At 42.6% G+C, this 24,747-nt stretch overlaps 1 protein-coding gene across 1 annotated transcript in view; it reads left to right on the forward strand.

The window, feature by feature from the left end:
• Positions 1-9,035: 9,035 nt before the first annotated feature.
• Positions 9,036-24,747, forward strand: part of LOC115143930 (potassium voltage-gated channel subfamily C member 1-like) — a 28,426-nt gene continuing 12,714 nt past the window's right edge. The window contains exon 1 of the mRNA XM_065002297.1: positions 9,036-9,572. Coding sequence (XP_064858369.1) covers positions 9,036-9,572 — 537 coding nt within the window. The remainder of the gene's footprint in view (positions 9,573-24,747) is intronic.

A 24,747-nucleotide genomic window follows, 5' to 3' on the forward strand; every position in this document is an offset into this window, starting at 1 on the left:
CGACGCTGTAAAATAGCCTTCCAGAGAGACATAAGACACTGTAACGTTCTTTGCTTCACGGAAACATGGCTCACTCGAGACATGCTATCGGAGTCGGTAGAGCCAGCTGGTTTCTTCAAGCATCGCACCGACAGAAACAACCATCTTTCTGGTAAGAAGAGGGGGGGGGGGGGGTATGCCTTATGATTAACGAGACGTGGTGTGATCATAACAACATACAGGAACTCAAGTCCTTCTGTTCACCTGACTTAGAATTTCTCACAATCAAATGTTGATCGCGTTATCGACCAAGGGAATTCTCTTCGATTATAATCACAGCCACATATATTCCCCCCCAAGCAGACACATCGATGGCCCTGAACAAACTTTATTTGACTCTATGTAAACTGGAAACCACATATCCTGAGGCTGCATTCATTGTAGCTGGGGATTTTAACAAGGCTATTCTGAAAACAAGACTCCCTAAATTCTACGAGCATATCGATTGTGCTACCAGGGCTGGTAAAACCCTGGATCATTGTTATTCTAACTTCCGCGACGCATATAAGGCCCTCCCCCGCCCTCCTTTCGGAAGAGCCGACCACGACTCCATTTTGTTGCTCCCTGCCTATAGACAGAGACAAAAACAGGAAGCTCCCGCGCTAAGGTCTGTTCAACACTGGTCCGACCAATCTGATTCCACGCTTCAAGATTGCTTCGATCACATGGACTGGGATATGTTCCGCATTGCGTCAAACAACAAAATTGATGAATACGCTGATTCGGTGAGCGAGTTTATTAGCAAGTGCATCTGCGATGTCGTTCCCACAGAAACTATTAAAACATTACCAAACCAGAAACCGTGGATTGATGGCAGCATTCGCGCGAAACTGAAAGCGCGAACCACTGCTTTTAACCAGGGCAAGGAGACCGGAAACATGAACGAATAAAAACAGTGTAGCTATTCCCTCCACAAGGCAATCAAACAAGCTAAGCGTCAGTATAGAGACAAAGTAGAGTCGCAATTGCAACTGGGTACTGGACATCCTGACGGGCCGCCCCCCAGGTGGTGAGGGTAGGTAACAACATCACCCCGCTGATCCTCAACACTGGGGCCCCACAAGGGTGCGTTCTCAGCCCTCTCCTGTACTCCCTGTTCACCCACGACTGTGTGGCCATGCACGCCTCCAACTCAATCATCAAGTTTGCAGACAACACTACAGTGGTAGGCTTGAATACCAACAATGACGAGACGGCCTACAGGGAGGAGGTGAGGGCCCTCGGAGTGTGGTGTCAGGAAAATAACCTCACACTCAACGTCAACAAAACAAAGGAGATGATCGTGGACTTCAGGAAACAGCAGAGGGAGCACCCCCTATCCACATCGCCGGGACAATAGTAGAGAGGGTAGTAAGTTTTATGTTCCTCGGCGTACACATCACGGACAAACTGAATTGGTTCACCCACACAGACAGCATGGTGAAGAAGGCGCAGCAGCGCCTCTTCAACCTCAGGAGGCTGAAGAAATTCGGCTTGTCACCAGAAGCACTCACACTTTTACAGATGCACAATCGAGAGCATCCTGCCGAGCTGTATCACCGCCTGGTACGGCAACTGCTCCGCCCACAACCGTAAGGCTCTCCAGAGGGTAGTGAGGTCTGCACAACGCATCCCGGGGGCAAACTACCTGCCCTCCAGGACACCTACACCACCCGATGTCACAGAAAGGCCATAAAGATCATCAAGGACAACAACCACCCGAGCCACTGTCTGTTCACCCCGCTATCATCCAGAAGGCGATGTCAGTACAGGTGCATCAAAGCAGGGACCGAGAGACTGAAAAACAGTTTCTATCTCAAGGCCAACAGACTGCTAAACAGCCACCACTAACATTGAGTGGCTGCTGCCAACATACTGACTAAACTCCAGCCACTTTAATATTGGAAAATTGATGTAAAAAAATGTATCACTAGCCACTTTAAACAATGCCACTTAATATAATGTCTACATATCTTACATTACTCATCTCGTATGTATATACTGTACTCGATACCATCTACTGCATCTTGCCATCTTTATGTAATACATGTATCACTAGCCACTTTAAACAATGCCACCCTTTACACTTGTGTAGCTAGTTAGGTAGTTGTTGTGAAATTGTTAGGTTAGATTACTTGTTGGTTATTACTGCATTGTCGGAACTAGAAGCACAAGCATTTCACTACACTCGCATTAACATCTGCTAACCATGTGTATGTGACAAATAAAATTTGATTTGATTTGAGCTGAACAACAATTTTCAAAGACAAAACCGTTACCTTGTAAAGGTTCATACTCTGCTTGCGGTGGAAAAGGACGTTCCTTCAGACTCTGAAATCTGGTTGAAAGGAGTAGAAGGGGAATTGTCTAGTAAAATTAGCATATTAAAGAATGCTTTAAGTTAGTGTGTGTAGGTGTATATTTAGCAACTGTAGACGTTAATTTGAGTGTGCAGGACTGCCTGCAGCCGTTTATTCAGCACCTGCAAGCATTTTTTGCACAAGCTTTTTTGCATATAGGCGTTAACTTAGCGCGTGAAGACGTTAACGCGTGAATGGGTTAATTTGGCGCCTGCACATGCTTACTTTACACGCCTAGCATTATGAAAGATCGCGTTTTGACCACGTGCTTTAAGACCCAATCGGCGTTCCATAACTGCATTCCAATTTAGGCGTTTATCAAATCTGCCATTTTCAACCCGTTTACGGGTACGAGTGTAATGTACCCGTTAATGTCCTTTGGACTGTTACTGGTGTCTTTTCTTCTTACCCACCAAGGGGTGCTAAAACATCCTCTCTCATAGAACGCTACATTATTTTTACTCCGTAGTCTACACACGTCCTATGGAATGCTAAAGGGATCTCAATGCCACCCACAAGGCTTTGCCGTTATTTATCTACTTAAACCTTTGTTTATGCATTGAGACCAATGTCCCTTTTGAAAGTAAGCTCTGCTTCACAAAGAGCAGTCAACAACACAAACTACACAATGAAGAACTAGTGAACACTTTGTTTTGATTATATTTCTATGGGCTAGACATGTAGATGCGACTTCGGTCTTCTGAATTTGAATTCCGTCGCTGTCTGTTTGATTAAGTCATCACACCCTTTCTGAATGACATTTGGCTCAGCACCCAAAGGCTTTGCTCAGCTCCCTATCTAAAAGACCAACCCTCTACTTCAGCTTCTCAGTCCTTCATCCCCGCGTCTATTCCTGAATATATGAATCATTATTATTATTATTAATCATTCATTTCCAGCCTGCTAAAAAGGAGAGAACCCGAAACCACCACTGTTCAGGGTGTCTTTCATACTAAAACAAACCTGAAGGGTTATAGAGCAGTTATCTTTTGGAGGGGGTTTTAGTTTACCAATATAAAGTAGAACCACAGCCCCCGGTGCTCGGGGGCCTCTGATGCTGTGGTTCTCCATGGGGATTGGCCATGAGAGGCACACCCCGGAGGTGGATGCACTGGTGTCACGTTGTAGATAAGCTGGGGCCTCTGGGAGATTTCCCAAAATTAATTTCCCTCATGCACCATTATTTGTATATTTTTATTTTATGCACAGTATTATTCCTTACAACACCTCTTGTCTTTGTGTAGCTTGACTTTGTGTTTCTATGCTGACCCAGTGGCCCACTCTTTCAAAAAGGTTCTATGTAAAACGATAAAGGGTTCTTCGGCTTATCTTTTTACACAACAAATAATATGTTTCTAACACTTTCTTTCACCCATAGCCCTTGTCCCTGTCGAACACTCCTTTTAGATGCTTTTTTCTGACAGTGTATATTATTCTCTCTCCTCTCTCTATCTTTCTACCCACCTCCCTCTTTCTCCCCCAATGCTTTCTTGTCCGTCCTCATCCATTCATACTATCTCCTGATCTCTTGTTTCCCCCAAACACTACCCACACACCTCTCTCTTACTTCTCTGATAGGGAAATACAGAATGTAGACCATTAAACACAATGACAGTTGGAGGCAGAGTGGACACTGAACTGTGACACTACACTAAAAGGGGAGGTGACTGCAGCACTTTCCTCTTTCTGCAGTGCCTCCATTTCTCCTGATGGTGTCTCACCAGTACTGGGGATTGTGAGGGAGGGAGAGAGAGAGAGAGGGTGGAGAGAGGCAGATAAATAATGAGGGAGGGTAAAAATGTAGAGAGAACAGCGAGAAACCTTGTGATGAGGAGACGGGTAGCAGAAAAAATGGCTGAACACACTCACACAATGTTTTGAAAATGTATTGAAAATGAAATACAGAAGTATCTCATTTACATCAGTATTCACACACCTGAGTCAATACTTGTAGGAGCACCTTTGGAAGCGATTACAGCTGTGAGTATTTCCGGGTAACCCTCTAATAGCTTTCCACACCTGGATTGTGCAACATTTGCCCGTTATTCTTTTCAAAATTCTTCAAGGTCTGTCAGATTGGTTGTTGATCATTGCTACACAACCATTTTCAAGACTCAGAAGTATTCAATCCCTTTGACTTTTTACACATTTTGTTGTGTTCCAGCCTGAATTTAAAATGGATTAAATTGAGATGTATTGTCACTGGCCTACACACAATACCCTGTCATGTCTAAGTGGAATTATGTTTTTAGAATTGTTTACAAATTCATAAAAATTATTATCTGAAATGTCGTGAGTCAATAAGTATTCAACCCCTTTGTTATGGCAATGCTAAATAAGTTCAGGTGTAACAACTTACTTAACAAGTCACATAATAAGATGCATGGACTCATTCTGTGTGCAATAATAGTGTTTCACATGATTTTTGAATGACTACCTCATCTCTGTATCACACACATGCAATTAACTGCAAGGTCCCTCAGTCGAGCAGTGAATTTCAAACTCAACCACAAAGACTTTTCCAATACCTTGCAAAGAAGGGCACCTATTGGTAGATGGGTAATAAATAACAAAAGCAGCTATTCAAGATCCCTTTGAGCATGGTGAAGTTATTAATTACACTTTGGATGGTGTATAAATAAACCCAGTCAATACAAAGATACAGGCATCCTTCCTAACACAGTTGCCGGAGAGGAAGGAAACCACTCAGGGATTTCACCATGTTGCCAATGGTGACTTTAAAACAGTTACAGAGTTTAATGCTGTGATACGAGAAAACTGAGGATGGATTAACAACATTGTAGTTACTCCACAACAATAACTTAATTGACAGAAAAGCCTGTACAGAATAAAAATATTCCAAAACATGCATCCTGTATGCAACAAGTCACTAAAGTAATACTGAAAATAAACTGAATACAAAGTTATGTTTTGGGCAAATCCAATACAACTCATTACAGAGTACAACTCTCCATACTTTCAAACAAAGGGGTGTTTGCATCATGTTATGGGTATGCTATTAATATTTAAGGAATTGGGATGTTTTCAGGATAAAAAGAAACAGAACAGAGCTAAGCATAGCCAAAATCCTAGAGGAAAACCTGGTTCAGTCTGCTTTCCAAAAGACACTGGGAGATGAATTCACCTTTCAGCAGGACAATGACCTAAAACACAAAGCCAAATCTATACTGGAGTTGCTTACCAAGAAGAAAGTGAATGTTCTGAGTGGCCGAGTAACAGTTTTGACTTAAATCTGCTTGAAAATATATGGCAAGACTTGAAAATGTCTGTCTAGCAATGATCAACAACCATTGAATATTTTTTGCAATTATTGTACAATCCCAGTGTGCAAAACTCTCAGAGATCCAGAAAGACTCACAGCTGTAATCACTGCCAAAGGGATTCTAACATGACTCATGGGTGTGAATACTTATGGAAACTATTTCTGTATTTCATTTTCAATACATTTGCTCAAAACGTTTTCACTTTGTCATTATGGGGTACTGTGGGTAGATACGGGTATTGTGTGTAGATGGGTAATCAATTGAATCAGTGTTAAGTTCATGCTGTAACACAACAAAATGTGGAGCAAGTCGTGACTAAGTGAATACTTTCTGAAGGCACTGTACATTTCCCTTTGAAAATGAGCTTTAAGCTATATCAAGTAGCAATTAACTTATAATGTTAAAAATAGTTCATCACTTCCATAGGAAAGGTTTATGGATTCAATAGTAAAAGTCTATAGGTCTTCTCTGCTTTCTATTCTGTCATTAAGTATCTATAATGATTAGATGTCTTTAATTACAATGATGAAATCAAAATGTTCTCACCATATGGTTGTATTGCAGAGAACCATCTTGGCTAGATAGTGTTTAGGATTTATCTGCAGTCTTAATGTTGAAGATTTGTTACTGTTCATGTAGGCTATTAATTATGACCAAATAGTGATCAGATAAACCAAAACTCTACATAACGTAGTCGAGTACTGGGACGTTAAATAACAAAGTGGGCCCAATAAAGTAAGCTAACTAAAAGTTCCTCATTTTGAGAAATAGGGTTTGAAAGAAAAACATTGGTCTATGAAGATAGTTCAAGATTCATTGGGTGCCAGAACTAGAACCATTATCTCATCCTATGCATAAACAGTGCCGCTGTCCATGGTGCTGAAATATGATCCCTCAACAATACTGTACATTGATCTACGCATATAGTTCAAGATTCATACTCCCCCTTGGGGTTTGGGTGCAGTAGAGTCTCTATCCCATCCCATGCAAATGTCAGCAGCGCTACTGTCCATGGTACTGAAATCCTATCCCTCAACAAATCATTGTTCCATCTATGCAGAAAAAATGTTTGTTTCCCCCTTTGACTTTGAGTGCACTAGAGTTTACTGGAGCCCCTGTCCCGTCCCATGCATAGGTAAACAGCAGTGTCTGCTTTCCATGATGCTGAAATGTGATCCCTTAACAATACATTGGGCTACTCACATACACTGTAGTTCAAGATTCTTTGTTTCCCATTTTGAAGTTTGGGTGCACTCGACTCAACAAAAACCTTTATCCTTCCCATGTATTGCAAAAAAGCAGCAGTATCTGCTGTCAATGGTTCTGAAATGTGATCCCTCAACAATACATTAATTGATCTATCTATTCCATGCGGATAGTTTAAGATTCTCTATTTTGCTCCCTAGGAGTTTGGGTGCAGTAGAGACACTATCCCATCCCATGCATAAGCAATGCTGCAGTCCATGGTGCTGAAATCTGATATCTCAACAGTACAAGCCCAGATAGAACAATGAGACAAAAGTTTAAAAAATTGACAATGTTGTTGAAGATAAAAAAAATGCATTAAGCTAAATGTGAATGGGTAAGAAAAAGTCCCAAAAATGAACAGGGGACAAAAAAGTAAAGAGCAAAGTGAGAGAAGCTTACTTTGTGAAATAAATACAAAATTAGGGGAAATTATTAAAAATGGGAAAAAGGATATGAAAATAAGAGTGAGGGAAAAAAGAGAACACACAAGTAAAATGCAGTAAAAAGGAGGAAAAGATAAGAGGAGTGCAGAGATGGGATGAGAGAGGGACTGAGAAAAGAAAGAGTGTGAGAGGAGGAGGAAACTGAAGTCCAGATTCCCCTTGAATGGAATGTGAATCCCTTATGCGGGATATGAGATTGAGTGAGAGAGGTGGGGAGAGAGAGAGAGCAAGAAAAGGAGATTAGTATACAGCATGTAGAGGCTTTGCAATGAAGATCGCCTCCTTTTTGGAAGCAATGATCTAGCGAGGAGAAGGAAAGAAAGCACATAACTCTAGCTTTTTACTGCAGTGGAATTCATTAACTTTTATAGCACACTCTCTCTCCCTCTGCCTGGCTTTCATCCTCTCTCTCCCTCTCTCCCTGCCTCTCATTCTCTCTCCTCTCATCCTCTCTCTGTCTCTCCCTACATCTCAATCTCTCTGAATGCCTCTCATTCTCTCTCTTACACCCCCACACACACACACACACACGCACACATACAATACAGAAGAAGCTATGGAACATCATGACATAACCGTGCTTTAGTTGAATGTAACTGGAGTAGAGGGATACAGGGATAGAGGGAAGCATGGTGCCTGTAGCAGACTGATTGAGGTGATGTAACACCTCCTGGGAAGCAATAAACACACACACACACACACATGCAGACACACAAATACACACACATCGAATGCTCCGCCACCTTACATCAGAAAAGCATTAGGGACGAGCGAAAGGAGATGTGAAGGAGCGAGTTGTATCCCCAATTTGTTATGCTATACCTCTTTCTCTTTCTCTCTCGCTTTCACTCTCTCTCATTCTCATTCCTCAGATGCTGTCCCTCTCCCCAGTGACACACACACTCCCCGCTCTCTCTCTCTCTTTTCTCGCTCTCTCTCCTATTGGGTACCGAGGCAAGCAGATAGCAGAGGAAGGGGGCGGGGGCGGGGGTTGGCTCTGTTGATGTCTTATAGTGGCCTAATTAGAGATACTATTTCAATGAATTGGGAGAAATTTGAATCATTTTGGTATCATGTACACATCATCTTACAGTAACAGCAGTAGGAGGCGTAACTAGTCAAATGAGAATGACACCCGGGTGCTGTAATATTACATGGAAGATATTTTGCTTATAGCACATTCATAACACAACATGTATTTTGAACTAAACCATCATCCTTGTTAAATCAAGTGACATTCCCCACATTTCACAAATGTATTACTGTATGTTAGTAAATTAAAATGAACTTGGCCTACACCTCTACAGTCTTCTGGCGAATATTGCTTTTCTAAACCATCTTTACGGCCAACCTGTTTATTCTACTGAAATCGTATAGTTTATGCAACTGCTGCAATGTCATTTACTACACTCTATGCACCTTACATTAGGAATCATAGCATAACTGTAGTGTAGACTATTAATTAACTATAACTTCATTGGAATTTGAATGTTTATATTTTATCCATAGATACAATTACATTCCTTTATCTCCCCGCAGACTCCTCCTCCCTCCTGCTCCCCAGTTTTCTCTCCTCCTCTCACTCACTCCGTTCATCTACGCTCAGTTCGGTCTGTGTCTCCTCTTTCAAAGGGTGCAAGAGTGTGAACAACTCGTCCAACAAAGCATGTTACACTGCAGACATGACTTGTCCGTCGGAGAGCGAGAAAATCGTGATAAACTGCGGGGGGATGCGGCATGAAACCTATCGAAGCACACTAAAAACGTTGCCCGGTACCCGCTTATCTTGGCTTACCGAGTCAGACGCCTTTAGCAACTTCGATTACGACCACAGAAACGACGAGTTCTTCTTCGATCGCCACCCATCCGTCTTTTCATTCATCCTCAACTATTACCGCACAGGGAAGTTGCACTGTCCGAAAGATGTGTGCGGCCCGCTGTTCGAAGAGGAGCTGGCATTCTGGGGCATCGATGAGACGGACGTGGAGGCGTGTTGCTGGATGAATTACCGCCAGCACAGGGACGCAGAGGAGGCGTTGGACAGCTTTGAGAATCCCGAGCCGGAGTTGGCAGAGGATGACCCAGCGCTACCAGGACATGAATGGGACATGAAAAGACTGTGCTTGCATGAGGACGGAAGGGAAAAGACTTGGTGGGAAATCTGGCGGCCCAGAATGTGGGCTCTTTTTGAAGACCCCTATTCCTCAAAATATGCCCGGGTGAGTGACTGTTTTTTTTCTTCATTGATTGCTTTAAATGTCATATTTGTCATTTCAACTGTGACAACTAACATCTGAGTTACAATAGGTTGTTAAAAGTTTATAACATTAGCTTTCCATGATCAACCTATATGCATAGTTGTTATGAATAATTCATTCTAGATTTTCATTCAAGCGATCATAATCGAGCAGGTAGGCTATGACTTCCTTGACAGTTTGCTTGTGTTAAGTATCAATATATAGACTCACGGATACAGAATAATTCATTGTGATAGCAAAGGAAAAATGATATGGCTGCTATTTTAATTTCAGACTGTAGACTATCGGCTAGCCTACGTGTTGATATTATTTCGCTATGAGGGTGCTGCCTAATCAAACAGTTGCCATCGATATTAATCACACATTTTTTTAAATTTATGATTTCATATTAATATTAGCTACATAATTTAGCCTGCTACAAGAGGTTCCATACCTGCATCCAAGCGAAATGTTTTCTCCGTTTCACTCCCGTATCCTACCTAACCTACCCAACATTCTCCATTCCATTAGCCTGTTTAATGATGCGCCTAGGTACGACCTAACCTACCCAACATTCTCCATTCCATTAGCCTGTTTTATGATGCGCCTAGGTACGACCTAACCTACCCAATTATTATTTGACCATGCTGGTCATTTATGAACATTTGAACATCTTGGCCATGTTCTGTTATAATCTCCACCCTGCACAGCGAGAAGAGGACTGGCCAGGTTAGGTCGTACCTAGGCGCAGTCCTCTTCTCGCTGTGCAGGGTGGAGATTATAACAGAACATGGCCAAGATGTTCAAATGTTCATAAATGACCAGCATGGTCAAATAATAATAATCACAGTTGAAACTGGAACAGCAGCACGGCCAGGTGGACTGGGGACAGCAAGGAGTCATCATGACAAGTAGTCCTGAGGCATGGTCCTAGGGCTCAGGTCCTCCGAGAGAGAGAAAGAAAGAGAGAATTAGAGAGAGCATACTTAAATTCACACAGGACACCGGATAGGACAGGAGAAGTACTCCAGATATAACAAACTGACCCTAGCCCCCCGATACATAAACTACTGCAGCAAAAATACTGGAGACTGAGACAGGAGGGGTCAGGAGACACTGTGGCCCCAACCGATGACACCCCCAGACAGGGCCAAACAGGAAGGATATAACCCCACCCACTTTGCAAAAGCACAGCCCCCACACCACTAGAGGGATAGCTTCAACCACCGACTTACCATCCTGAGACAAGGCCGGGTATGGCCCACAAAGATATCCGCCATGGCACAACACAAGAGGGGGCGCCAACCCAGACAGGAAGATCACATCAGTGACTCAACCCACTCAAGTGACGCACCCCTCCTATGGAAGGTATGAAAGAGCCCTAGTAAGCCAGTGACTCAGCCCCTGTAATAGGGTTAGAGGCAGAGAATCCCAGTGGAAAGAGGGGAACCGGCCAGGCAGAGACAGCAAGGGCGGTTCGTTGCTCCAGAGCCTTTCCGTTCACCTTCACACTCCTGGGCCAGACTACACTCAATCATATGACCCACTGAAGAGATGAGTCTTCAGTAAAGACTTAAAAGTTGAGACCGAGTTTGCGTCTCTCACATGGGTAGGCAGACCATTCCATAAAAATTGAGCTCTATAGGAGAAAGCCCTGCCTCCAGCTGTTTGCTTAGAAATTCTAGGGACAATTAGGAGGCCTGCGTCTTGTGACCGTAGCGTACGTGTAGGTATGTATGGCAGGACCAAATCAGAGAGATAGGTGGGAGCAAGCCCATGTAATGCTTTGTAGGTTAGCTGTAAAACCTTGAAATCAGCCCTTGCCTTGACAGGAAGCCAGTGTAGGGAGGCTAGCACTGGAGTAATATGATATATTTTTTTTGGTTCTGGTCAAGATTCTAGCAGTCGTATTTAGCACTAACTGAAGTTTATTTAGTGCTTTATCCGGGTGGCCGGAAAGTAGAGCATTGCAGTAGTCTAACCTAGAAGTGACAAAAGCATGGATACATTTTTCTGCATCATTTTTGGACAGAAAGTTTCTGACAGATAAGATCTAAACCAGGCCAGAACTTGTCCGTGTAGACCAATTTGGGTTTCCAATCTCTCCAAAAGAATGTGGTGATCGATGGTATCAAAAGCAGCACTAAGGTCTAGGAGCACGAGGACAGATGCAGAGCCTTGGTCTGATGCCATTAAAAGGTCATTTACCACCTTCACAAGTGCAGTCTCAGTGATATGATGGGGTCTAAAACCAGACTGAAGCATTTCGTATACATTGTTTCTCTTCAGGAAGACAGTGAGTAGCTGCGCAACAGCCTTTTCTAAAAAATTTGAAACGAATGGAAGATTCGTTATAGGCCGATAGTTTTTTATATTTTCTGGGTCAAGGTTTGGCTTTTTCAAGAGAGGTTTTATTACTGCCACTTTTAGTGAGTTTGGTACACATCCGGTGGATAGAGAGCCGTTTATTATGTTCAACATAGGAGAGCCAAGCACAGGAAGCAGCTCTTTCAGTAGTTTAGTTGGAATAGGGTCCAGAATGCAGCTTGAAGGTTTAGAGGCCATGATTATTTTCATCATTGTGTCAAGAGATATAGTACTAAAACACTTGAGTGTCTCTCTTGATCCTAGGTCCTGGCAGAGCTGTGCAGACTCAGGACAACTGAGCTTTGAAGCTTTGAATATGCAAATTTAAAGAGGAGTCTGTAATTTGCTTTCTAATGATCATGATCTTTTCCTCAAAGAAGTTCATGAATTTATCACTGCTGAAGTGAAAGCCATCCTCTCTTGGGGAATGCTGCTTTTTAGTTAGCTTTGCGACAGTATCAAAAAGGAATTTCGGATTGTTCTTATTTTCCTCAATTAAGTTGGAAAAATAGGATGATCAAGCAGCAGTAAGGGCTCTTCGATACTGCATGGTATTCGGAGCTAGTCGGAAGACTTTCAGTTCGGTGTGGCGCCATGTCCGTTCCAATTTTCTGGAAGCTTGCTTCAGAGCTTGGGTATTTTCTGTATACCGGGGAGCTAGTTTCTTGTGAGATATGTTTTTTGTTTTTAGGGGTGCAACTGCATCTAGGGTATTGCGCAAGGTTAAATTGAGTTCCTCAGTTAGGTGGTTAACCTGTTGCCTCTACTTGGGACGCTTGCGTCCCAACTAGAGCTCTGGAAATGCAAATGCGCTACGCTAAATGCTAATAGTATTAGTTAAAACTCAAAAGTTCATTAAAATACACATGCAGGGTATCAAATCAAAGCTACACTCGTTGTGAATCCAGGCAACAAGTCCGATTTTTAAAATGCTTTTCGGCGACAGCATGAGAAGCTATTATCTGATAGCATGCACCAATACACTACAACACAAAAGCACAGCAGGGGACGTAAACAAAATAATTAGCATTTCGGCGTTACACAAACCGCACAATAAAATAGAAAACAGTCATTACCTTTCACCATCTTCTTTGTTGGCACTCCTAGATGTCCCATAAACACTATTGGGTCTTTATTTCGATTAAATCGGGCCATATAAAGCCAAGATATCGTTATATGTAGACTGTGTGATAAACGAAAAAAACAGCGATTTCACAACGTAACGTCATTTTTTTAAATTCAAAAAGTAGACGATAAACTTTCACAAAACACTTCGAAATACGTTTGTAATGCTACTTTAGGTATTAGTAAACGTTAATAAGCGATAAAAATCATCCGTAGGCGATGTAAATATCATTAGCTGTCGTCTTGGAAAAAATTTCAGGAGAGAGCTCTTCCGGAATGATCTGGGCGGAGACCGGAGGTAAGCGGTGCCCCTCTTTCGGTTCAACCAATAATCAAAGATGATTAAATTCACAAGATACTCGACAACATGGGGATGCTGTGGGAGTTGAATGCTCGGTCTTATCTAATTCGGCTCACTGTTAACAATTGCTGGAAGTGGCGCAAGGATATTTATTTCCATTTTCTGTGAATAGGTTTTCCTGCGCTTTCCGATGTAACGCACGTTATGTAATAGCCACAGTCGTGATTTAACCAGTTTTAAAAACGTCCGAGGGTTTCCTATCCACACATTCTACTATATTCCTGGCATGAGTAGCAGGGCGCTGAAATGTTGCGCGATTTTTAACAAAATGTTCAAAAAAGTAGAGGGTCGACTGAAGAGGTTAACTGATTTTTGTCCTCTGGCGTCCTTGGGTAGACAGAGGGAGTCTGGAAGGACATCAAGGAATCTTTGTGTTGTCTGTGAATTTATAGCACGACTTTTGATGTTCCTTGGTTGGGGTCTGAGCAGATTATTTGTTGCAATTGCAAACGTAATAAAATGGTGGTCTGATAGTCCAGGATTATGAGGAAAAACATTAAGATCCACAACATTTATTCCATGGGACAAAACTAGGTCCAGAGTATGACTGTGACAGTGAGTAGGTCTAGAGACATGTTGGACAAAACCCACTGAGTCGATGATGGCTCCGAAAGCCTTTTGGAGTGGGTCTGTGGACTTTTCCATGTGAATATTAAAGTCACCAAAGATTAGAATATTATCTGCTATGATTACAAGGTCCGATAGGAATTCAGGGAACTCAATGAGGAACGCTGTATATGGCCCAGGAGGCCTGTAAACAGTAGCTATAAAAAGTGATTGAGTAGGCTGCATAGATTTCATGACTAGAAGCTCAAAAGACGAAAACCTATTTTTTTTGTAGTAAATTGAAATTTGCTATCGTAAATGTTAGCAACACCTCCGCCTTTGTGGGATGCACGGGGGATATGGTCTCTAGTGTAGCCAGGAGGTGAGGCCTCATTTAACAAAGTAAATTCATTAGGCTTAAGCCATGTTTCAGTCAGGCCAATCACATCAAGATTATGATCAGTGATTAGTTCATTGACTATAATTGCCTTTGAAGTAAGGGATCTAACATTAAGTAGCCCTATTTTGGGGGCCAAGGTGCAGGACAGCAGAAAGGCTCAGGGTCAGTGGCAGGCAGAGTAGGCAGGCGGGCTCGGAGTCAGGACAGGCAGGGGTCAAAACCAGGAGGGTGAGAAAAGAGAGACTTGAAAAAGCAGGAGAAGAGACACAAAATGCTGGTGGGCTTGAACAAACAAGAGGAACTGGCACAGACAGACAGACAGACAGACAGAAAACACACATGGTGATAAGTGGGGAAGATGGGCGACACCTGGAGGGGGGTGGAGACAAGCACAAGGACAGGTGTAACAGATCAGGGCGTGACATTAGGTTGAGGTTCGGTGATTGTGGAGGCCAGGCCATCTAATGCAGCACTCCATCACTCTCCTTCTTGGTAAAATAGCCCCTACACAGCTGTGTTGGGTCATTGTCCTGTTAAAAAACAAATGATAGTAGGACTAAGTGCAAACCAGATGGGATGGCGTATCGCTGCAGAATGCTGTGGTAGCCATGCTGGTTAAGTGTGTCTTGAATTCTAAATAAATCACATACAGTGTCACCAGCAAAGCACCCCCACATCATCACACCTCCTCCTCCATGATTCACGGTGGAAACCACACGAGGAGATCATCTGTTCACCTACTCTGCATCTCACAAAGACACGGCGGTTGGAACAAACATCTCCCATTTGGACTTATCAGACCAAAGGACAGATTTCCACCATTGCTCGTGTTTCTTGGCCCAAGCAAGTTTCTTCTTGTTGTCAGTGTCCTTTAGTAGTTGTTTCTTTGCAGCAATTTGACCATTAAGGCGTGATTCACTCAGTCTCCTCTGAACAGTTGATGTTGAGATGTGTCATTTCTTTGGGCTGCAATCTGAGTTGCAGTTAATTGTCGATTTCTGAGGCTGGTAATGAATTTATCCTCTGCAGCAGAGGTAACTCTGGGTCTTCATTTCCTGTGGCGGTCGTCATGAGAGCCATTTTCATCATAGCGTTTGATGGTTAATGCTACTGCACTTGAAGAAAGTTCTTGAAATGTTCCAGATTGACTGACCTTTTTGTCTTAAAGTAATGATGGAATGTCATTTGTCTTTGCTTATTTGAGCTGTTTTTGAAATAATCTGGACTTAGTCTTTTACCAAATAGGGTTATCTTCTGTATAGCACCCTCTAACTTGTCACAACACAACTGAATAGCTCAAACACATTAAGAAGGAAAGAGATTCCACAAATTAACTTTTAACAAGGCACACCTGTTAATTAAAATGCATTCCAGGTGATTACCTCATGAAGCTGGTTGAGAGAATGCCAAAGCATGTGCAAAGCTGTCATCAATGTCAAAGGGTGGCTATTTTGAAGAATCTCAAATATAAAATATACTTTGATTTGTTTCAAACTGTGTTGGTTACTACATGATTCCTTATATGTTATTTCATAGTTTTGCTGTCTTCACTTTTGTTCGACAATGTAGAAAAAAAATAAAAATAAAGAAAGAAATACCCTGGAATGAGTAGGTGCGTCCAAACTTTTGACTGGTACTGTAAGTATACAAATATACATCATTACATGCATTCTCAACAAAACATGCCAACATACAGAACCAAGTAGCACATACGCACACACACACATCCACCCCTGCACACGAACCCCGTCCTACACATACTGCATCTCTCTCTCTAGTACAGTCTAACCTGTCTGTAGAAACGTTGTAGCTGTCCAGGTCCAGTATCTGGTCTCTGCACAGGAAGAGCTCCGTGTCAGGGTTAGATAGATACATTAGTTTGGATTGGGTCACCTGATCTTTTCCTGTGGCTTTAATGTAGTGTAACAGGAAGTGCCTCTCTATTGGGTGCTCTCGTTGATGACGGAGACTACACGAATGGGATCGATTCCCGACCGTCACCCCTAAGTCCAGTGTTCCTTGAACCGGGACATATGGGTGACATGCTTGAACTTTTGGATCTACATATGTCTCATTGTGTGTGTATGCGCGCGTGTGTGTTTGTTGACCATGCACTGGTAGACTCAGAGGGTAGTGGATATGTGGACAGAGCTACACTGATGCACCTAGCATTTCTGATAAATGGATATACAGTAACCTTAACCTTGTCTTGCAGTTGACTGTTATTATATCTATATTCTATCTACGTGCCTCACATGTACATACTACCTCAATCAGCCTGACTAACTGGTGTCTGTATGTAGCCTCTCTACTTTTATAGCCTCGCTACTGTATATAGCCTGTCTTTTTACTGTTGTTTTATTTCTTTACTTACCTATTGTTCAACTAACACCTTTTTTGCACTATTGGTTAGAGCCTGTAAGTAAGCATTTCACTGTGAGGTCTACTACACCTGTTGTATTCAGCCTTTCACTGTGAGGTCTACTACACATGTTGTTTTCAGCATTTCACTGTAAGGTCTACTACACATGTTGTTTTCAGCATTTCACTGTAAGGTCTACTACACATGTTGTATTCAGCATTTCACTGTGAGGTCTACTACACCTGTTGTATTCAGCCTTTCACTGTGAGGTCTACTACACATGTTGTTTTCAACATTTCACTGTAAGGTCTACTACACCTGTGTATTCGGCATTTCACTGTAAGGTCTACTACAACTGTTGTATTCAGCATTTCACTGTAGAGTCTACTACACCTGTTGTATTCAGCATTTCACTGTAAGGTCTACTACACCTGTTGTATTCAGCATTTCACTGTAAGGTCTACTACACATGTTGTATTCAGCATTTCACTGTAAGGTCTACTACACATGTTGTATTCAGCATTTCACTGTAGGGTCTACTACACCTGTTGTATTCAGCATTTCACTGTAGGGTCTACTACACCTGTTGTATTCAGCATTTCACTGTAAGGTCTACTACACCTGTTGTATTCAGCATTTCACTGTAAGGTCTACTACACCTGTTGTATTCAGCATTTCACTGTAAGGTCTACTACAACTGTTGTATTCAGCATTTCACTGTAAGGTCTACTACACCTGTTGTATTCAGCATTTCACTGTAGGGTCTACTACACCTGTTGTATTCAGCATTTCACTGTAAGGTCTACTACACCTGTTGTATTCAGCATTTCACTGTAAGGTCTACTACACCTGTTGTATTCAGCATTTCACTGTAAGGTCTACTACAACTGTTGTATTCAGCATTTCACTGTAAGGTCTACTACACCTGTTGTATTCAGCATTTCACTGTAGGGTCTACTACACCTGTTGTATTCAGAATTTCACTGTAAGGTTTACTACACCTGTTCTATTCAGCATTTCACTGTAAGGTCTACACCTGTTGTATTTGGTGCATGTGACAAATACACTTTGATTTGATATCCAGTTATTATACTGTAATAACTATATTTCAGTAACTAAAACATATACATTGTATGGTAAACTATTATGTACAACACCATACATCTTTGTTGCGTATGTGCATGTGTACAACCTTACCTGCCTGCATCTCATTACACCCATATCCATCTCCATGGTTGTCTATATTTTACTGATGATGGTCTGTGTGTTAAAGCATGTCGGTCTGTGTTATATAAATCAGAGGGTAGCTCGTTGACTGTATTCATCATAACGGCCAAGATCTATTGGTGGGCTGAACACAGCCCCACCCAGGGCCAACGTTATGGCCGGCCTTAAGGGGGCCTGGCCCGCCCTACCATACCTCCTTGCCAGTCAAAATAAAATATTTAAATATTGATAATATATTAGACCAAGGTGCGTGCTGACAGAAAGATCCATCAATCTCAGATGAAGCATCCGAGTGAGCGAAATTGCCCCCTTTGTCTCAGGATGCGTAGCACATGTAACTGATGCTGTCTGGACAAAAAGAGTAGGGCATACTCTATTTATCCAGACAGCATCAGATACATGTGCTACGTGCAGTATAGTAAGACAGCTCACTCAGATGCTTTATCCCGTGAGGTAGTTTCAGCCAGGATATAGTGATGCCATAGTGCGGGGGAGCGGTGCAGGATACACAGAGCTGTAAAAAATATTTCTGAAAAATGTATTCGGATAAATCCAAAATAAATTGAATTTCTACTAAAATTCCATGAAAACGATAGAATGACAAACTAAATAAATATGTAGGCTATAGCAGCCTATAGGTATGTCAATTGTGGTTTCTTCTATGTCTTCTCTCTCACTCTCGGGGTGCAAATGATGAATAACTGTAGGCCTGTCGGTTGGAGGCGTGACCGTTTTGAGCGGCCCAAATCCGATGTTACAAGAAAAGCCACAGACAGAAAACTCTACCAAGGAGTTGCTAAAACGGCTGTCCTCAAAACAGCTTGTTATGGACTTGGGGCTCATGTACGATGCACTTGAACTCGCTCTACTGCTTAGCTTACAGAAACGCACCATCGGTATTGCATATGCAGACAACACCATACATCTTCTCATCGCATTAACCTTCTCATTACACCAACGAGATCGAGGATCCAAATTCACCACGTCTGCCACGATGTTGACAAAACTCCACGGACCCCCGCTTGCACAGTGTAACCGAGAACGATATGTGACCACTTGGTTGCGGTGTTGTCCTTTCCGGACCACGATTCAAAGGTGGCTCAAATCGCTTAAAATAATCCAAGTTCTATCCTATTCATCGCTTATTATTATTATTATCACAAATATAAGATAGCACTTCTCACAATGGTACTCGTTTAGTAAAGTTAAATCAAAGCTGAATCAAGATCACAATGATTCATTAGTATTTGAGATAACAAAACCCAAAGATAACAGCATACAGTATACTGCCTGATAGTAGGTCTATAATACTGTATGTTACACCAAAACACATCCTCAGTCATTTCTTATCTGAAGCTGAATAGTCAATTGTTTTCCCTTATGCGGCCAAAACTAAACAGCACGCCACTAGGCAGGATACAGTTGAATCCGGAAATTTACATTCACTTAAGTTGTCATTAAAACACGTTTTTCAACCACTCCACACATTTCTTCAGACTATAGTTTTGGCAAGTCGGTTAGGACATCTACTTTGTGCATGACACAAGTCATTTTTCCAACAATTGTTTACAGACAGATTTTTTCACTTATAATTGTAAGGGTTTTCTTGTGGTGAAGGAGAGGCGGACCAAAACGCAGCGTGGTGGTTATTCATGTTTAATTTATAAAGACACTATACATGAATAAACTAACAAAACAAGAAATGTGAAAAAACCAAAACAGCCCTATCTGGTGCAAACACAGAGACAGGAACAATCACCCACAAACACACAGTGAAACCCAGGCTACCTAAGTATGATTCTCAATCAGAGACAACTAATGACACCTGCCTCTGATTGAGAACCATACTAGGCCGAAACATAGAAATACCCCAAAACATAGAAAAACAAACATAGACTGCCCACCCAACTCACGCCCTGACCATACTAAAATAAATACAAAACAAAGGAAATAAAGGTCAGAACGTGACAATAATTCACTGTATCACAATTCCAGAGGGTTAGAAGTTTACATACAATAAGTTGACTGTACCTTTAAACATCTTGGAAAATTCCAGAAAATTATGTCATGGCTTTAGAAGCTTCTGATAATTGACATCATTTGAGTCAATTGGAGGTGTACCTGTGGATGTATTTCAAGGCCAACCTTCAAAAAGAGGTGCCGCTTTGCATCATGGGAAAATCAAAAGAAATCAGCCAAGACCTCCCAAAGTCTGGTTCATCCTTGGGAGCAATTTCCAAATGCCTGAAGGTACCACGTTCATCTGTACAAAATATAGTACGCAAGTTTAAACACCATGGGACCACGCAGCCGTCATAAAGCTCCGGAAGGAGACGTGTTCTGTCTCCTAGAGATGAATGTACTTTGGTGCGAAAAATTCCAATCAATCACAGAACAACAGCAAAGGACCTTGTAAAGATGCTGGAGGAAACAGGTACAAAAGTATCTATATCCAAGGTAAAACGAGTCCTATATCGACATAACCTGAAAGGCCGCTCAGCAAGAAAGAAGCCACTGCTCCAAAACTGCCATAAAAAATCCAGACTACGGTTTGCAACTGCACATGGGGACAAAGCTCATACTTTTTGGAGAAATGTCCTCTGGTCTGATGAAACAAAAATAGAACCTTTTGGCCATAATGACCATCGTTATGTTTGGAGGAAAAGTGGGAGGCTTGCAAGCCGAAGACACCATCCCAACCGTGAAGCACGTGGGTGGCAGCATCATGTTGTGGGGGTGCTTTGCTGCAGGAGGGACTGGTGCACTTCACAAAATAGATGTCATCATGAGGAAAGTAAAATTATGTGGATATATTGAAGCAACATCTCAAGACATCAGTCAGAAAGTTATAGCTTGGTCGCAAATGGGTCTCCCAAATGGACAATGACACCAACCATACTGACCCCAACCCTTGTGTCAAAATGGCTTAAGGACAACAAAGTCAAGGTATTAGAGTGGCCATCACAAAGCCCTGACCTGAATCCTATAGAACATTTGTGGGCAGAACTGAAAATTAGCGTGTGCGAGCAAGGTGGCCTACAAACCTGACTCAGTTACACCAGCTCTTGTGGAAGGCTACCTAAAACATTTGAGCCAAGGTAAACAATTTAAAGGCAATGCTACCAAATACTAATTGAGTGAAAAAAAAGCTGAAATAAATTATTCTCTCAAATATTATTCTGACATTTCAAATTCTTAAAATAAAGTGGTGATCGTAACTGACTTAAGACAGGGAATTTTTACTAGGATTAAATGTCAGGAATTGTGAAAAACTGAGTTTAAATGTATTTGGCTAAGGTGTATGTAAACTTCTGACTTGAACATCTTTGGCCTTGCCCATTCATGTTCTTAATGGCACAAATACAAAATCCATGTCTTAATTATCTCAGGATTAAAAATGCTTCCTGTCTCCTCCCCTTCATCTACACTGATTGAAGTGGATTTAACAAATTACATCAATAAGGGATCATAGCTTTCACTTGGATTCACTTCGTCAGTCTATAGTATGTTATGGAATGTTTGGCCAGGTTTTAGAACGGCTGTCATGTTAATGCCTTTATTCTCAACGTTTTGGCGATGTAGCAATATGAAAGCGCCTGCAACAATTCACTGTGAAATGAACCGCTTTAAACAAGCAAAACCGAACAGGGGATTTAACAGACTATTTATTGATTAGCATTTAGGATAATGTGTATCCAAATCTATACTGTGTTGTTGTGTCAACAAAATCCATATCTGCTTTCACTGAACATCTTATTAGGTTTTGAAAACTAACTAAATTAACAGCACAACGTGGAAGTGTCAATTGTCACTTAGCAATGACTATGGAGGGGAAAGTGGCACTCTCGGAACGTTCAGGCAGAAACTGCATAAGCCCAACTCTCTCTCTCTATATGCCTCTGGGTTACACTAATTCAAGAAATTACTTGAACCAGGCCCATTTAAAAAATAAACCATGACTTATGAGCAGGGGCGCAACTTTGGGTTTAGAAGTGGGGGGGGGATAATTCTTATTTATTTTTGTTTGTTTTTATCCAGTCGGATAAACACTCCAAACAGCCTACCTGACCACTCGGAGGCGTCCGCATGGCCCTAATGCACACCGTTGACTTGGCGGACAAAAATGTCAGAATGTTGAATAGTATGATTGTTTGTCAGTAACTACTGGTATATCTAATTTGGCGTTTATTATGTACATCATATATTTTGAACCATGGTTGGGCTCATTTAGAATTGAAGGCAGTCAATTCAGGAAGTGATACTTGATTATTTTTTGTTGTTGTAAATAAGTAGTGGCGCAGAGGTCTACGGAACTGCATTTCAGTGCTTGAGGTGTCAATACAGACCCGGGTTCGATCCCAGGCTGTGTCACAACCGGCTGAGGCTGGGAGTTCCATTGGGCAATGCACAATTGGCCAGTGTCGTCTGGATTAGTGGAGCGTTTTTGGCCGGGGGGGGCTTTACTTGGCTCACTCGGATGCTTAATCATACTCTTGTGGCGGGCTGGGCGCCTGAAGGCTGACTTCGGTCGTCAGTTGAACAGTGTTTCCTCTGACACATTGGTGCAGCTGTTTTCTGGGTTAATCGGGCGGGTGTTAAAGAAGAGCGATTTGGCAGGTCATGTTTTGCAGGACGCATGACTTTGCCTCCCAAGCCCATTGGGGAGTTGCAGCGAAGAGACAAGATTGAAATTTGGGAGAAAAAGGGGTAAAATACAACAAAAAATGAACTTTTTAAATTTTCAGTTTATTGAGGATTCTTTGAAAATAAATACCCTTTTTTAAATGATTGAATAGTCATTTTTTGTTTACTTCCTGAATTGACTGCCTTCAATTCGAATTGAGCTTAACCCTGTTTTGAACCTCACCCATACCTTTTTCAACACTATTGTGCCCTCCCATCCCAAACTATAATGGCTCTGATATAATCTTATCGCATTGTTCACTCTCTCAAGCCTCAGACATACAGTATGACTGTATGTGGCTGTGTTCGCTATATGTGTTGTTGAGGCAGCGTTGCATCCCAGTTGAGTGTTCAGACCCCCTGATCTCGTGATTCATTGTTTGCTGTTCTTTTCCACTGTGTTCAGTGTCAGAACGCAACATTGCTGTCATAAACACAAGTATGACCCAGCGCAGCACCAGAACAGGGTGTATCTAGAAAACACTGACCAGACAATAAAAAGGTAGCCTGTCAATAGGGTTTATTGGACAAAATGCTTGGGGAAGGGTTTGGGTGACTTAGCCATTTTTCAGTGAGGGACATTGCGTTCATTTTCCGGGACCTCGGGACTTGGAAGCTTGAATTATCAAAGGAGAGAATGAGCAAATGGTATGTTATTTCTGCCCTGAAGCAACTCCACCTCCTACTCCGTGCAGTCTCTGTTTGTTGCGACACGTGCTGAAGGTGACTGGGGATTGTTTGAGAGTTAGCGAATCATGGTGAGCCTCCCAGCCAATCATGGTGTGATCGCACTCTTCTCCTCTCCTCACTGCACTCACTTGGAGGAGATCCCCAAGGACCCCTGCTCTGATTTCCATGACATCAACATCCACATCATCAAGGCACTCCAGAGCCAAAGTGTCTTTCATTAAAAGGGAACCACTCACTCAAGATCTTAATTGTGACATTAGTGCTAGTACGAACTCGGACCCAGGTGCAAAAAAACACAGCAGGCAGAGGTAAGGGTACATCCAGAATATTTAAATAAGGTCTTCATAGCAAAACAACAACGCAAGGACACACAATAACACTGAACAAAACATGAGACCTGAGCACCTGTCCCAGTCCACAGAGGAACCTAAATAGTCATCCAGCAGGTGATCCCAATAACCCCAATCAGGTTCACCTGGATACTAGATGTAACCCAAGGATGCTCTCCAGTGGCAACCTCAGTTAGCACACGCAAGGGAGAAAACCTGACCTATGACAGGACCCACACCCCTCAAGGAACAGATCCCGACGTTCCACCAGAGGTAGCTGAACGTCGACGGAAGTCCCGAATGAGTCCAGGGTCCAAAATGTCCCGGGCTGGAACCCAGGAACGTTCCTCAGGCATGTAAACCCTCCCAGTTCATGAGATACAGAACTGACGACTGGAGAGGATGCATCATATCGTGTAGGCTGGCTGTCCCGCTATCATGCGAGGTAGAGGCCGAGTGGCCGGAACCAGAGGACTGAGTCTGGAGATGTGGAAGGTGGGATGAACCCTCATGGACCGGGGATTGACCACTGGATTGATGCACCGTAGAACCTTGAATGACCCAACGTACTGGGAAGCCAACTTCCTAGATTCCACGCGTAGAGGCAGATCCCTAATAGACAACCTGACCATCTGACCTGGACGCAGGAGGGGATTCGGCAGTGATGATGGTTGGGCTGTCATAGAACATGAGCTGAGGACTTCAAGAGCGCTGACCGAGCCCTCTTCCCGGTCCGGCGGCAACGAGAGATGAGGCGTTGAGCGACCCGAACCGTCAGTTCAATCTCCTGATCTGGAAACAGGAAGGGGGGGGGGATGGTGGCAACACCTGGAATGGTGACAGGCCAGTGGAGGATCACTGGAGAGTGTTGTGTGCATACTCCACCCAGGGAATGTGCTGGCTCCAAGTGGCGGGGTTGGCGGACACACAGCACCGTAAGGCGGTCTCCAGATCCTGATTCACCCGCTCAGTTTGACCATTGGACTGAGGGTGATAACTCGAGGACAGACTGGCTGATGACCCCAGAAGAGTTCAGAATGCCCTCCAACTTCTGGAGGAAAACTAGG

The sequence above is a fragment of the Oncorhynchus nerka genome, linkage group LG16, assembly GCF_034236695.1.
Source record: "Oncorhynchus nerka isolate Pitt River linkage group LG16, Oner_Uvic_2.0, whole genome shotgun sequence".
NCBI classification, from domain to species: Eukaryota; Metazoa; Chordata; class Actinopteri; order Salmoniformes; family Salmonidae; genus Oncorhynchus; species Oncorhynchus nerka.